General features: G+C 47.5%; 2 protein-coding genes across 2 annotated transcripts; both read left to right on the top strand.

Annotated features, from left to right (window-relative positions):
• The first annotated feature begins 1,170 nt into the window (after positions 1-1,170).
• LOC120667031 lies at positions 1,171-2,511 on the top strand. Its single transcript, XM_039947039.1, has one exon. It carries the CDS (start codon positions 1,309-1,311, stop codon positions 2,293-2,295), a length of 987 nt encoding a protein of 328 aa, XP_039802973.1. The 5' UTR covers positions 1,171-1,308; the 3' UTR covers positions 2,296-2,511.
• Positions 2,512-4,616: 2,105 nt separating this feature from the next.
• LOC120667032 lies at positions 4,617-13,495 on the top strand. Its single transcript, XM_039947040.1, has 8 exons — positions 4,617-4,704; positions 6,018-6,073; positions 6,150-6,221; positions 6,361-6,462; positions 6,586-6,675; positions 6,922-7,024; positions 11,760-11,826; positions 12,755-13,495. Exons 1-8 carry the CDS (start codon positions 4,632-4,634, stop codon positions 13,035-13,037), a joined length of 846 nt encoding a protein of 281 aa, XP_039802974.1. The 5' UTR covers positions 4,617-4,631; the 3' UTR covers positions 13,038-13,495.
• The last annotated feature ends 1,061 nt before the right edge of the window (positions 13,496-14,556 follow it).

A 14,556-nucleotide genomic window follows, 5' to 3' on the forward strand; every position in this document is an offset into this window, starting at 1 on the left:
ATCTCCAGTTAACTATTTGAATCGAAGATAGTAGTACAATCATATATATGAATGGAAGGGCAAGACAAGTACCTTAAAGTAAGGCATAAATTTTGAATTACTTGAAATTTTGTAAGGAATATTAACAGGTGGCAACTGAATATAGCTTCTAGTTAATTGTATCATTGCCCTTAATACTGCCCCGAAGTGGCGGCTTATTGTCTCGCCGCTATGTTGGAAGCGCCATTGCAGATCCCGATTGCTTGCATTCTTTGAGATAGCATATATGAATATAGCTACTTGTTCTTCAACAGCGACTCCTCTTGTATCCTGTAGAAGAACCTTCTCTCGAAGGCATTCCACCAATTTATGAAAGATAGATTTCTCCATCCTGAATTCCCGCTTGCAGGCTAACTCGTGACCATTGAGAACCTCAGACACATATTGTTCTCCTGTAAGACTAGAATCATGGATTCGTACGCGATCAGATGAAGAACTATCCAATGAGTATCCGATGCTGAGAGCCAGCTCCTCATCCTCTCGTTGCCTTCTCCTCATGAAATCCCCCCACATATTTTCGATCGAAGTACTGCAGTGCTAACATATGTGGGTGTAGTGTGGTGGCCTATCGGGCCGGAACGCGAACAGCACGTACCGTATAGTCGTTGCCGCCGAACTCCACGATGAAGAGCGAACGGCGGAACTCCACGATGAAGAGCGAAAGGCGGAACAAGTCACGACATTCTGAATAATGATCGTCACTGTGAATTAGTTAGTCCACTCAATTTACTTATGTAGCAGAGTAATCTACGGATTTGCTCAAAAAAAAAGAATAATCTACGGATGATTGCTGTGGATTAATTAGGCGAATGTGATTTAACACAACATCACAACCACATTATAGCATGTAACCAAACGATATGAGGGACATGATAGAATGACATACATTATTACTACCCTACACAAAATCTCTATCTTTCACCTATAATTCAGCAGAAAAAAATGTTCAAACTAAATCCATATACTCCCATTCTCACCTCTTTTCTTCACATGACCACTGATAAATCATCTTTCCATTTGCTAGTACAGTGCCATAATAAAAGGAATATTTTTCTTCAGGAAAAGAAAAAACAAGATGCAGGCAGCCTCCTTGATTTCTTCACCGGGCTCTCACAAACTCCAAGGGAATCAACCAAAAAACGCGCACCTTTTAAACACCCCAACCGAAACCTCCAAAAGCCATCGCCATTTCCTTTCCTCCCAACGCCGCTTCCTTGTCTCCCTCGCACGCTCACCAGCGCCTCCTATGCTCGCCGGCGTCGGCCGGCGATGCCAACCACCAGCCCGCTGAAGCGCCCCTCCGCCGGCGGCCGCCTGCGCCGCCTCCTCGCCTCCCTCCGCCCGCGGGCCCGCGCGGGGCCGCTCCCCGTCCAGACCGGCTTCCCGACCTCCCTCGCCGACCTCGTCGTCAAGAACCATGGCCGCCTCAAGAAGCCCCGGAGGCGCCACCGCGCAGCCCCCGCCCCCGCACCACCGGTGCTCGCCTCCGCCGAGCCGGCGCCCAAGCAAACGCACGAGCTTTCGGTGCCTCAGGCCGCGGCCGTGCCGGCACCGGCACGCCCCAAAGGCGCGGGCTTTACCATCCGGCCGGAGCTCCTGGCGGTGGCGCTCGCGCTGCTGGTGATCTGGAGCAAGCAGCTTGTGGCCGCGGCCACGCTCGCGTCGGTGGCGCTGTTCTGGATCGAGGCCGTCAGGTCCCCCGCCTCCCGCCGGCGGCTGTGGCCGGATTCGCGCGGCCGCGGCCTCGTCTCGCCGATTCGGGAGGCGGAGTCGCCCAGGCCGAGCTGCGCCGCGTCGGACACGGGGAGCGAGGTCTCCTCCCTCTGCGCCGCCGACACGACCGGCCTCGCCGGCAACGATTCGGACTCCACCAGCCCGAACAGGGGGAAGGAGAAGAGGAGATCGCTGCGGAAGCTGCTCGCCAAGAAGCTGCAGAACGGCAAGAGACCCAAGGAGGGCAAGGACTCCCGCACTTGCGCCGGCGAGGTCAGCGCCCGCGAGCCCGCTGTAGTAGCTGCTGCCCTCGCCGAGGAGACGGCGCCACCGCGGGAAGCGGTCACCGACGAGGGGTGCCACCGTCGACGAGCGGCTGCATTGCCGATGGCCGCGTTCGTGCCAGTCATCCTTGCCGGGCTCGTGGCCGGGAAGGTCCCGGCGGTGGCGCTCACCGTGCTGTGCGCCGTGTTCTTCACCTCGGTGGAGAGAGCACCGGACGCTGCAGCTCAGGCAAGTGGCCATGGGAGTGATCGGAGGTAGCAGCAGCGTCCGGTCCGGAGTTCAGCCAGATTCCCACAAAACCGAGGGAACCTTGCAGATTTTTTTCATTTAGTTTGCTGTTTGGTTGTAAATTAGCGCCACGAGAAGACACAAACAAGCAAGTGTACACAAATTCCTGGTTTCTTTTTGCCTGAACATTTGTAATTGCATTCCTTCTTGAATCCGAATAATAAGAAGTGAAATGACAAGAGAAAAGCTGTTTGCCCTGTTCCTGTATGTGCAGAGTTTCTGAAGTTCGATTGGTCTACCAGGTAACGATGAAAATGGATTGGATTCGCATGGAATCAGATTCAGATACCATTTTTTTCACATTCTAAATCGAATACGGATACGAATTCGAATATTCTCGGATACGAATGCGAAACGGATGTCTCGGATTCGGATTCTAATTCGGATATTGACTTGATATACGAGCTAACGTGTAGCTATTTTCTATATTAGTAGTTTTAGATTATAAAATAGTTATACATATACAAACTAAAGTATAATAATATATTAAAGATAGTTAGTTAAAAATAATTTATATATCAATAAATATGTTAATAAATAAATACGTGAAAATAAAATTAGAAATAAAAATGTATTGCAATAAATATATAAATAATTTTATTATATATAAATAAAAAATATAGAAGTAATTTGAAGATAAAATAAGAATATTTAAAAGTAAATATGGGTGGTGAGAAATAAATATAATTTTTTAAGTAGTGTTTGAATGAAAACGGATACGAATAGTGTCGGATATTGTCGAATACGGATGTTGAATCGGATAGAGAAAATCAATGAAAATCGGATTCGGATATATCCACTTTACTACTACATTAAATTCAAATACAGATATGGATATCTATTGATGTTTAAATGGATACGGATATCGAATAATTCGGATACCTGCTATCCGTTTCACATCCTTACTACCAGGTCAGCTTGCTCGATGACAGCGACAGAAACTGGTGGTCACGCAGGCCGTGACGCTGCGTAGTTGGATGGATGCTCGTCTCTCTCGCCGAAACAACTCCGAAAATCAGAGCAGATCAGGATGAGCTTGTACAATCCCAGACCTGAACCCCACATTGTGATGGTAGTTCCGTACGCGGAGTCGTGAACACACATTCTGAAAAGTGTGTCTCACGAGGACCTCGTGGGTTTGGCCATGGCGACGAACGCTGCGGCTTTCCTTGCCTGTCTGGGCATGTCGCCTCGACCTCGATCAATCACACTTGATACCAGTCAGTTCCTGTCGTCGTGTCGATGTGTTTCTATAGCCGACCAATGTTCTGATGATATCTTCACGCGTGGCCAGTGGCCACACCAGTCGCACATATAAGGAAACCGAGAAGTTGGTTGGAGATCCGTGGCACGTAGTCGATCGGTTAGAGATCTTCTTGTCTGGAGAGGTGGTCGGAGACAGCGATTTGTTTAGGAGGAGATCGTGATCCTGCCAACAATCGATCAACGTACGTCTTCCGGGAATGATGTCTCAGCCAGTGGTTGGGTTTCAGGATTTCAGTCTGCCAGTCCCAGGTGAATGATTGAGAGCTTGTTTAGTTACCAAAAATTTTCACCCAAATTTTTTGCATTCCCTTTTGGACACATGCATGGAGCATTAAATATAATTAAAAAATAAAACTAATTATACAGTTTGGATGTACACGACGAAACAAATTTTTTGAGTCTAATTAGTGCATGATTAGCTATAAGTGCTACAGTAACCCACATATGACAATAATGCAGTCAAAGGCCTCAAAAGATTTGTCTCACGGTTTTCAGGTGAGTTTTAAAATTAGTTTTTTAAAATATTTGATATAGCATCCAAAAATTTTTATTTCACCAACTAAACACACCTTGATTCTACTCTGGAGCTTCAGGCGTCTTTCGGGAAGTTGCCCTCGTCGGTTTTGGGATCCTCGTGTCCCCGAACCTCGAGTTATTCCATATCTATACTAAACCAATTTTTTAAGATCTCTTCTCTACTCCTAAAAATTGTATAAGCGCGTCGCCGTGTCGTACGTCGCCCGATTGCGACGGGAGCCCCCCGCCGCTTTCGTCCAGCCACGGGAGTCCGTCAGCCAGGGGCGGAGAGAGGGGGGGCGGACAGGGGCCTGGCCCCCGATCCCCCCAAATTTACATTACAAATTTAAATTTTGATTAAATTTTTATAGAAATTTGTATGGTTGGCCCCCCTAACGATGAAAAAAACGACATCCTGGCTCCGCCCCTGCCGTCAGCCGCCCGATCCCCTCTCCCCCCTGCGATCTGAGCCCTCCCAGCCCGTTTCCTCGGGGGAATCTATTCATCGCGCGCGAGTGCGAGCGATGCCGTCGCAGAAGGAGGATGAGGGAGAAGAAGTGCCGCCATTTCATCTTCCTCGCGGAGACGAGCACGCTGGTGAGGGGTGGGAGGTGGGGGAGGTCGGTCGGGGGTGGGAGGTGGGGGGAGCGGCCGCCGGCGAGGTCGCCGGCGGCCGGGGTGGTGGAGGGCGGGGGCGAACCTTTAGGGTTTCGGGTTGCCGAGGCTTTCAATGGCCGGCGGCCGTAGAAGAGGGGGCCGGGGGCGGCGGAGGACCCGTGGCGGCGATGGTTCGGCCGGCGGAAGGTGAGGCGTCGCTCGGCCGGGTAGGGCAGGAGCCCCGGTGAGCGCGGTGGTGGCGGCGGGGGCGAGAAGGCGGTGGCGGCGCGACGGCGAGCTTGGTTAGGGTTGGCGGCGGCGGAGAGCCGCGAGGCGGCGCCGGAGACGAGGGAGGTGGCGGTTGCCGGGGGAGCGACGCCGGAGAAGTTTCTGGCACGCAATCGTCGCGCAGTTAGCGCCTGTCCTCCCACTCCTCCCCGACCCCGGTTCCAACCCTAGCCGCCCCTACCTCTCCTCGCGACACAACAGCGCCGCCCTCCCCCTCGCTCCCTCGATCGGCCCTGCCGCCGGCCACCCTCCTTTCTGTCTCCACCCGCCGCACCCCCCAGCACCATCTCCCTTGCTGCAGCCCGCCGCCTTCCCCCTCGCTCCGCCCTCCGCGCGGGGCCCCGCCGCGTCCCTCTGCAGCGGCCCCCATGCCGCCCCTGCACCTCCCCGGCGAGTCCCCACGCCGCCCCTGCGTCTCTCGCGGCAAGTCCCCGCGTCGCCGCTGCTCCTGCCCGCCGGATCCCCCGCGCGTAGGGAGTAGGAGCAGGACCCTCGTGGGGAGCAGCTGGACCACGCCTCTGACAACACCGGCGCCATGGTCCTCGCGGCCGCAGCCGCACTCTACGCTCAGCGGGGCCAGAAGCACGACGACGACTTCTACACGGCTACCTGCACCTCTTCCGCCTTTGACTGCCACCATGATTAATCCCATGTGCCCTCTTTTTTTTCTCCCATCGTGAATCCCTAAATCCCTAGATGTTGGTGTTTTTTTTTTGCTGCATCTGATCTGAAAATGAATGTAAAACATGCGTGTTTGGACATTGGAGAATATGCAGGGCTTTTCATCTAGACATGGCGGCAGTAGAGTGTTGTAATGAATGTATATCTCCTATATCTTGTATGTAGAAATTTGCTCTCTGGTGCTTATTAGAAATTAGAGTAGAGAGAGAAATTTACATTTTTTCAGGTAGTGGGGAAAATAGGTTAGTAGATATCACACAAAGGCGTACTGATTTTCTGCTTTATTGCCTGTTCATTTTGCTCAATTTTACTTGACCCCCTTTTCGCTATTGCTATAAATGCAGGATACAGTTTTGGAACTGGAATTTCAAGGGATCAAAAGCAGTTCACTATGCTCCAGGTAAGCATTATCCCTTTATTAAGTGAACTTATGGAAGTTATAGATGTCCAAATAATCATCATGTTGTGCTATGTAGACATGGCCTGTGCGCTCACCAAGGCCTATTGCATCAAAGCTTGCTGCTGATACACCTCTCTTAACAGGACAGGTATTTGGAGCTAGCTAACCAAGGTGTTTCTTTAGTGCCACTATTTATTGCTGCATGTTCTAAACACAACATTAATTTTTTTCCTACTCCACTCTATTGAATCTTTTTATATCTCACATCTACTGTGAATTGGTTTCAGCGTGTGCTCGATGCATTGTTTCCCTCAGTGCTTGGAGGGACATGTGCTATTCCTGGGGCGTTTGGTTGTGGAAAAACTTTCATTAGTCAGGCAGTTTCAAAGGTCTTGCTGCTATTCTATTTCTGTTTCGTAGCTACCAGTTTTTTTTTGCCTTGATGTATATGCTAGCCTTTTAGGTGTCTTGATGACCCCACTCCTTTTGCTGACCCAAATTTGCTCGTACAGTATTCCAATTTTGAAGCTGTGGTTTATGAGGGCTGTTGGGAACGAGGGAATGAGATGGCTGACCTTATGGATTTCCCTCAATTGACAATGGTATCCTAAAGCACGATGGTAATATGAGGAGAGGCAGGGGCCGGCCGAAGTTGACATGGGAAGAAACAATTAGAAGAGACTTGAAAGACTGGAGTATACCTAGAGATTTGTCCTTGGATAGGAGTGCTTGGAAAGCCGCGATTCACGTGCCAGAACCATGAATAATGGTCTTTGTTGGGTTTCAACTCTAGCCTACCCCAACTTGCTTGGGATTAAAAGGCTTTGTTGATGTTGATGTTGACAATGACATTGAAGGATGGACGTGAAGAATCAGTCATTAATAGAACAACTCTTGTGGCTAACACCTCAAACATGGCTGTTGCTGCTCGTGAAGCTACCATTTATGCAGGTATACTTATAGTCTTGTCACGGTTATGTTTCATTCACTTGTATAGGCATGAGTTCTGCCTCCAGATATTTTCTTGTCCAGATTATTTTTGCTATTCAACAAACAATAATACTCAAAGTATCATTGTGAGATGGTGTTGTTGCAAGCTTGTAATGCCTACTTATGAACTATCATCTATCTGTGACTATATGCTACATCTCAGTTCTTCGAGATTAAACCTGATTTTATAATGAGCTGCATTGATCACCTAGCTTTCTATGTTTTAATTGTGCTGAGTGCTTGGGAACTTGTCCGCAACAGAGAAGGTCCTGTCATTCAGTTTAGAAACAATAGGAGCCGGATAAGCTGCAATGACCTGAATATTGTAACTCTAGAAAGTGTTTTTTAGATGAAACTGAACAAATTGTAGAATTGTAGCCTACTTGAAATTGTTTTACTAGAAAGTTCTTTAGCGTGAGACAGTGTGGTTTGGGATTTTGTAATCTGAAATGCTTAGCATATTAATATTGCCTTAGCATTGTTTTCTATGCATTTTGGTTTGAACAGTTGAGAATAGAAGTACACTGTACACCAAGCGACATTATAATTATTCAGGTTCTATTTAGAAATTTGGTCCATTCAGATTGTTTATTATGAAAAATAAGAATGCTAAATTTTTTTCTCATTTCACAAGGTGAGATCACTCTCTACTTTGAGAAGCTACAGGTCATAACAAATTATTTCTGTATTTTCAAAACGAATAGAATCATTTTGAGTGGTATCAAAAGAACAGAAGCATTTTGAGTTCTAAAATACCGTTGAGCAGACCCATGTATGTGGTTCCTCATGTAAAATCGGCATGAATGGATTGCTACTTTCATGAGATTCATGAATATTACATTGGTAGATTTACTTGCGTATGGAGTTCGAGGATGCAGGAGTTTTCTGCTCCTATATATGTACCTAAACACTAAGCTCCTGTGCTTTGGTGGATCACCCAATGCAAGGAGTTTAAGCACTCGTGGATCAGGGGAGGGAGGCAGTTCGGGAGCCCAGTTTTGTAGCTACATGAGGGTAAGGAATTTTTTTTACTGCTCTACATAGTGGATTTTTGTTGCTGCATGTTAACTGTATTTCCTGCTGGCAAAACTTCTTTTAGATAACATTTATCACAGTTTTCATGAGAAGCTCCTTATGGCTACATGTCATCATAATTGCTTATTTTCTGGTGCTTTGTTTTTCTGATTGTGCATGTGTGAGGGTTGTTGTTCTAAGTGTGTTACTCTTATGTTTAGCCTAGCCCTCCTGTACCATGTACCTTTTGCCTTTACAATTCCAATGATCCTATTTTAAATAGCTTTAGCTTTCAGGACTATGGCATCTATGAGAACACACCCTTCTGGACAAAACTTTTTCCTTGTAATTCTAAGGTTTCTTAGAGAATTTTGTCGGTGCTTGTACTATTCTTCCAGCTGCGGGTTTAAACAACTCAGCTTATACCTGCAGCTGGAGGCATACACTTAGTTGTCTACATTTTAGCATTTGATTGGATACGGATAAAGGAATGTATTCTGAACTTTTAAGCTGTCACATATAGCTAAGGGGAAGCTGGATAATTAAGGTCCGTCAAGGACAGGCTATCTCTTATTCCATAGTGAGAAGATACACTTAATTGTATGTATTTTGGCATTGTTTGTTATTTTGCTTACATGTTGATATCAATTGACTTATAATATTTTTTGTTGCCTATAATATATGTATTGTTGTGAATATTTTTATTACCCGTAGTAACGCACGGGCATGAACCTAGTCCACATGTAAAACGAAAAGTTTGACAACACCAGTGGCAGACGGATTTTCGTCAACCCCGTCGTACAATCCCCTCCGATTAGTCGTCCAGCCAAAATCAGCGCCGCCTCGCCGTATACCCGCCCTCCCATTAGTCGTCCAGCCAAAATCAGCGCCGCCTCCCCCGACGCCCCTTCCTCCCTCGCGGCGCAGCCTCCCTTGACGCCCTCCGCCCCAACTCGCGGCCCTTTCTGCGCCGGCTCGGGGCCCTCGACCCCAACGCGCGGCCCTCGGGACGCCGCCCCGCCCGACGCGCGGCCCTCGGGATGCCGCCACGCACGGCCCTTGGGGTGACGGCTCGGGGACTCGCCGCTCCCATCCTTCACCCGGCGGCACGGCCGGCCGGCGGCGCGAGCGGCCGCGGCACGTCCTCCACCCGGCGGCGCGAGCGGTCGCGGCGCGTCCTCTCAAAGTTCTCTGGAGTCCCCCCTCTCCCCTGCCACCTTTCCACTCCCCTCCGGCCCTCCCTCTACTGTCCCCCTACGGAGGCGAAGCGATGTGCCCGGCGGCGCGACTCGCGCGGCCCGCGAGGTGGCGCAGCGGCCTGGATGCAGCACAAAAGCGGGGCAGCAGCGCGGCGGCCTGGATCTGCGGCGGGCACGGGATCTGCGAGCTGCGGTCGGAGCGAATCGAGATGGCTCGGCGAGGCCGGTCGGTGTAGCCAGGCACTGCGGCTCGGCACGGCGCAGGGGTGCGCGCAGCCCGCGCCGAGCGTGCGGCGACGACGCGGCGTCCACGGTGCTTGCCGGCGGCGAGCTTCGAGTGGGGGAGGCGACCATGTGAGGCTCCCCAACGTGCGGCGCAGCAGCCCATCCGCGGCCTCCCCAGCTGGTCCGCGGCCCGCCGTTAGCGCGTTACTGCCGCGATCCCGCCGTTAGCGCGTTACTGCCGCGATCCCGCCCAAGGTCAGTGCGGCATCCCGCCTCCCGGTTCCGCCACATCCTCGCTTCGCTCGGGGGCGCTCTTGCCCCTGTGCCCTGTTTGCAACTGCAATCGGGGCGGATCTGCCGTTCTCCCACCCGCGCTCTGGATCCGTTCAGGTCCGATGCGCGCGCTGTTGGCTAGCTGCTGGTTTTCTCGGCGCGCCGATGGTTAATCTGTGGCTTGGCTCCATTTGATCTCCTGCTGTTTGCCTGTTTCTGATGCCTTCGTGATCCGTCTCGTAGCCATGGCCCGTGGATTGGATGGAGGTTGCGATGCTCCCCCCCTCCGAGGATCGGAGCAGTGGCACCTTATTTGATCCATCATTCATTCAATTAATTCAATTATCAATTTAGATGGAGCTCGTATGATGCCTTGGCTCCTTCAGACATCTGGTGTTTAGATTAGGGGGAGTCTGAGCATTTGATTTGATATACTGCAAAAAGGACAAACTATAAATTTTGTGGGGCTAGCCGGTTAGGCTAGGGGTGCGCAAGGTTGCAGTATCCCTCCCCTGTTTAATGGAAGTATAAATTTCTGTATTGCTCAAAATTCCCCTTAGCGACTGTGCTTGGAACCTGTAGATTGCACAAGGTACATAATGATTTGGCAAGTTCAGTATCTAATGATTTGGGAAGTCCACATAGAGGGCAGTCTCAGTGAGCTTTTTGTTGATTATTAGTAGACTGAACCATCGCCTGCTTATTTAAATCCGCCCTTTCATTCAGAAACTAATCCCATGTATTGGTTCTGAATTTGTGATGATTATCGGTTCTGAATCATCGCCTAAACAATATGCAATTTATAATGTGTAGACTGAACAGCATACTGCGTCTGATTGGTTTCTACTATTTTGGCCAGCTATCCAGTATTGGTCCTGTCATTCAGAAAATAAGTTGCGCTTGCTGTATATGGATTGGTGTTCTGATGCTTCAAGTAATACCTTACTAATTGCTGTGGTCCATAAAGTTTATCATGAAAGGATTTCGATGTGACCAACACAACTAATCAGTAGGTAGATTTGTGCAATCATGCGAGCAGTCTACGTATGTTGAAATGTCTAAGAGTATTGTCATGCTCTAAATAGTTGGTTTTTGCAGATTGCATCATGATACAGTACATGGTCTATTAGGTTCTAGCTGCTGTTTGTAAAGATTAGTATTAACTATCTATATTTCCATTACCTCATGATACCATTCATTGCCATTGAGGGGGTTCAGAAAATGCATCTTGTAGCATGATGGTATTATTCTATATCTATAATATAGTGGCTCTTTTCTCCACATCCAACACAAATATTTTTCTTCCTCTGAATATAGAACTCATATAGGCAGTGCTGCTGGCAACTTTTGTCCACTTGGAGCAAAGGCAAACATATTTGTTTGCTTCAAGGTTATAATTATAAACTGATAGTCAACATAATCAACTTGGATCTTTATACTTCTCTAGCAAACTTTTAAAGATACTATCTGTGCTGGTAGAGGTGTCCTCCAGCAGATAGCAAAGTTCTTCAACATGAGCAACAACAATAGCTTGAAATGCTTTGGTCAGTTTCTGCTATGACAAGGAGGGGTACATACTTGAAATGCTTTGGTCAGTTTCTGCTATGACGACAAACACCTCTGCTGGGCCTTTTGGAAGACTAACAGCAAGGGCAGCTAAAGCTTGGTCTGACAGAACATACCGTAAGCTTTCATCATGCATCCGAGCCTGGAATGACCCAAAGCTTCAGATCTGAATATCTGAATGTCTGATAAACAAGTAGTTTAGAACCATGTAGACTAAATATTAATGTGTTTAAGTCTATGAGTATCCTTCGTTAATAGTTGCAAATATTCTGTTATATTTTTTTAGGTGCGTATACTATTGCAATTTTCAATCGTAGTTCTGAAAAGTGTTTTTGTTCAGAGTTAAGTACCAGATTTTTTACATTTTGTGTTCACGGTGCTCACATGACTTTTTGGTGTTTATTTTCTCCTATTTATAGGCCATCAAGACTTACAGGCTCGGCTGCAATGCTGCACAGGGCCCATAGTTGAAGGCTACACATGTAGGTAAGTCATTTCCTGGACACACGGTCATTTTTGGAGAAACGAGGTTGACTTGGAGCATTTCAGCCCAAATTGGCATAGAACGCCATAGGGAAGTTGAGGAATAAATCATCTATACAAGTGAAAATGTGATTCATTATGTATTGCAGCTATCTCATAATGTAACCTTGCTAGTCTCCAGGCTGAGATGGTTTGGACATGTCCAACGAAGGCCTCCTGAGGCGCCGGTGCGTAATGGGATCCTTGAGCTAGTCGATAATGTAAAGAGGGGTAGAGGTAGACCTAAACTGACGTGGGATGAGTCGGTTAAGAGAGACCTTAAGGATTGGAACATCTCTAAAGAGATAGCTTTGGATAGGAGCGCTTGGAGACTAGCTATCAATGTGCCTGAACCTTGAACTTATTTCTTTCGGGTTTCATCTCTAGCCTACCCCAACTTGCTTGGGAAAAAAGGCTATGTTGTTGTTGTTGTTGTAACCTTGTATGTCTATACAGGTTTCCGAAGTTGCCAAGGTTGTGACCAACACTCACTTGTGTGTTCAGTTTAACACTCAAATTGAGGGTTTGTTGCTAGAAATTAAGTTGTGAGTCTTAGCCATTAGTGAAGATATTGTCTTAGCCTAGAAACTAAATTTGAAGATATTGTTCTTTCTTACTCACTGCATAAGTATAGCAATCTGTAATTTGCCTGCACCATAAATATAGGAGTGTACAAAAAGCGTTCTTCTGAAGCACATGTTTTGGGTTGGCATTTAGCAAAAAGCTGGAAGCTTTGCTTTCTTTAAGCCTAGATTTACTTAGCATATGCTATGTATCTTTACTCAATGTATACAAGCGTGTTTTTCTTGTTGCTTGTTTTTGTCACTAGAACTAGAATCTCAATGTGTCACTCTTATATTCTTGCTGAATTCTGTTGCATCTCATGGAACAGGCAAGTCTCGATAGAGGAAGGGGAAGGCAACGCGAAGGACCTTGGCGTCATGTTTATTGAAACCAGTGCTAAAGCTGGGTTTAACATTAAGGTATGCTTCAGAAATATAAACTGCTCACATGTCTCCTTTCAGAGTAGTGTGTTTTTCTTTGGGAAGGCCTTTATTTTTCTGCCTGTCACTGACCATCACAAACTTGTGAGCACGTGTTCTGTAAAATTGCTGCTGCACTTCCTGGAATGGAGACACTCTCTTCAGCGAAGCAGGAAGACATGGTTGATGTGAACTTGAGGTCCGGCAATGAAAATTCGTCCCAGTCTCAGGTTCAGGCTGGGGGATCTAGTTGTTAGTTATCTGTGACACTTATTGCTCATGATCTCTGAGACCCTGAGCATCAGAACACATTATCACCTCCTGGCTGCTGCTTGGCCTTCTACGGCTCTACGCTCGGTGGAGGAGCGAAGATGATGGAGGAGCCTGTGAAGGAAGCGAAACGAGCAGGGCGGCCCTCATGGAGGGCGCGACTCCACCGCCACGCAGGCGTGTGCGTGAGATTCACCACGGCCCCGTCCCCTCTTTCATGGCTGCCAGGCGTGTGATTCATTATGTGAAAAAAAATTGGCTGTACAATATATAAGAGCATCAGTAGATGTTAGACACGCTTCTAAGCATGTTTGTCCATTTGGCACAACAATCTTATGTAAATTCTCAGTCTTATGAAGTATATTTCACAACTTGGACTATGGATCATGTGTTATTTGGTCTATGTCTGAAATTTGTTCGTGCCGTCGCCTGCTGCAGCCGCCCCCTCACCTGCACTTGGGTTCTGGAGTTTGGGGATGAGAAAGGGAAGAGCATTTGGATAGGGTTTAGGGTACTGCAGTCTTTTCCATTGCTCTACAAGGGTTGGAGAAAATATCTATGAGAAAATATAAGCTTGTGTATTTTTAACGTGTATGTTGGAGAAAATATCTGTATTTTGGACATATAGCATGTGTCACTCTACAAAGGTTCAGTTAAGCTAATGACTACTGAACTTTCTGTGAGAGAACCATACATTTTCAGTACAAGTGCATGAAGCTGGACTCCTTCAGTAAATATTCATTCGGTTCTTTTAAAAAAATTATATCATTGCCACGTGTAAGTGTTAATTATAAATATAAAATTTTTATTCTGGATTTTTAAAACATGTGCGGCATACAATGAATGATTCGAGTGTTCCGTTGCTTTGTTGATACCGTCACAAGGCAATGCTTGTCCAGTTGTTACAGGCGAACAAGGCAATGCTGCAAGGCGTCGGCAGCTCAAGTAACCACACCTGCTGTGGCGTTTTCCTTTTCTGCAGCGAGAAGGGTCGGCCCACCAACACTTGCAGCAGCGCAGCACACACGAGGCGAGGCCCACCCCAATCACTTGAAGCCCATCGGGACTGCTACTGCTACTCACTCCAATCATGCCATCATGACTGCTATTGCTACTAACGCTGCCTGCACTGGGTACGGAATAGCTTCCGCTATGACCGTGCACCGGGTACGGGATAGCTTCCGCTATGACCGTGTTTGGTTAATTTCGCGCATATTTTTCGAGAAAAAAATCTCATATGTATTGAGTACTAAATAAAGTCTGACGGATGTAACTTTTCGTGATGAATCCAATGACGGTAATTAATTGATGATTTGCTACAGTAATACTACAGTAATCATTCTCTAATCACGCGGTCAAAAGCCTCATTAAATTCGTCTCGCGATTTACACGGGGTTGTAGACGTGATTTTGTAATTAGACTTTATTTAATACTCGTAATC

The sequence above is a fragment of the Panicum virgatum genome, chromosome 3N, assembly GCF_016808335.1.
Source record: "Panicum virgatum strain AP13 chromosome 3N, P.virgatum_v5, whole genome shotgun sequence".
NCBI lineage: Eukaryota > Viridiplantae > Streptophyta > Magnoliopsida > Poales > Poaceae > Panicum > Panicum virgatum.

What these genes read in the sequence shown, in the direction of transcription:
- LOC120667031 (XM_039947039.1), top strand. Translation starts at nt 1,309, where the DNA reads ATGCCAACCACCAGCCCGCTGAAGCGCCCCTCCGCCGGCGGCCGCCTG.
- LOC120667032 (XM_039947040.1), top strand. Translation starts at nt 4,632, where the DNA reads ATGCCGTCGCAGAAGGAGGATGAGGGAGAAGAAGTGCCGCCATTTCAT. An exon ending in AGCAGTTCACTATGCTCCAG is followed by an intron (nt 6,074 to 6,149) that starts GTAAGCATTATC and finishes TGTGCTATGTAG; the next exon opens with ACATGGCCTGTGCGCTCACC. An exon ending in ATTTCCCTCAATTGACAATG is followed by an intron (nt 6,676 to 6,921) that starts GTATCCTAAAGC and finishes ATGTTGACAATG; the next exon opens with ACATTGAAGGATGGACGTGA.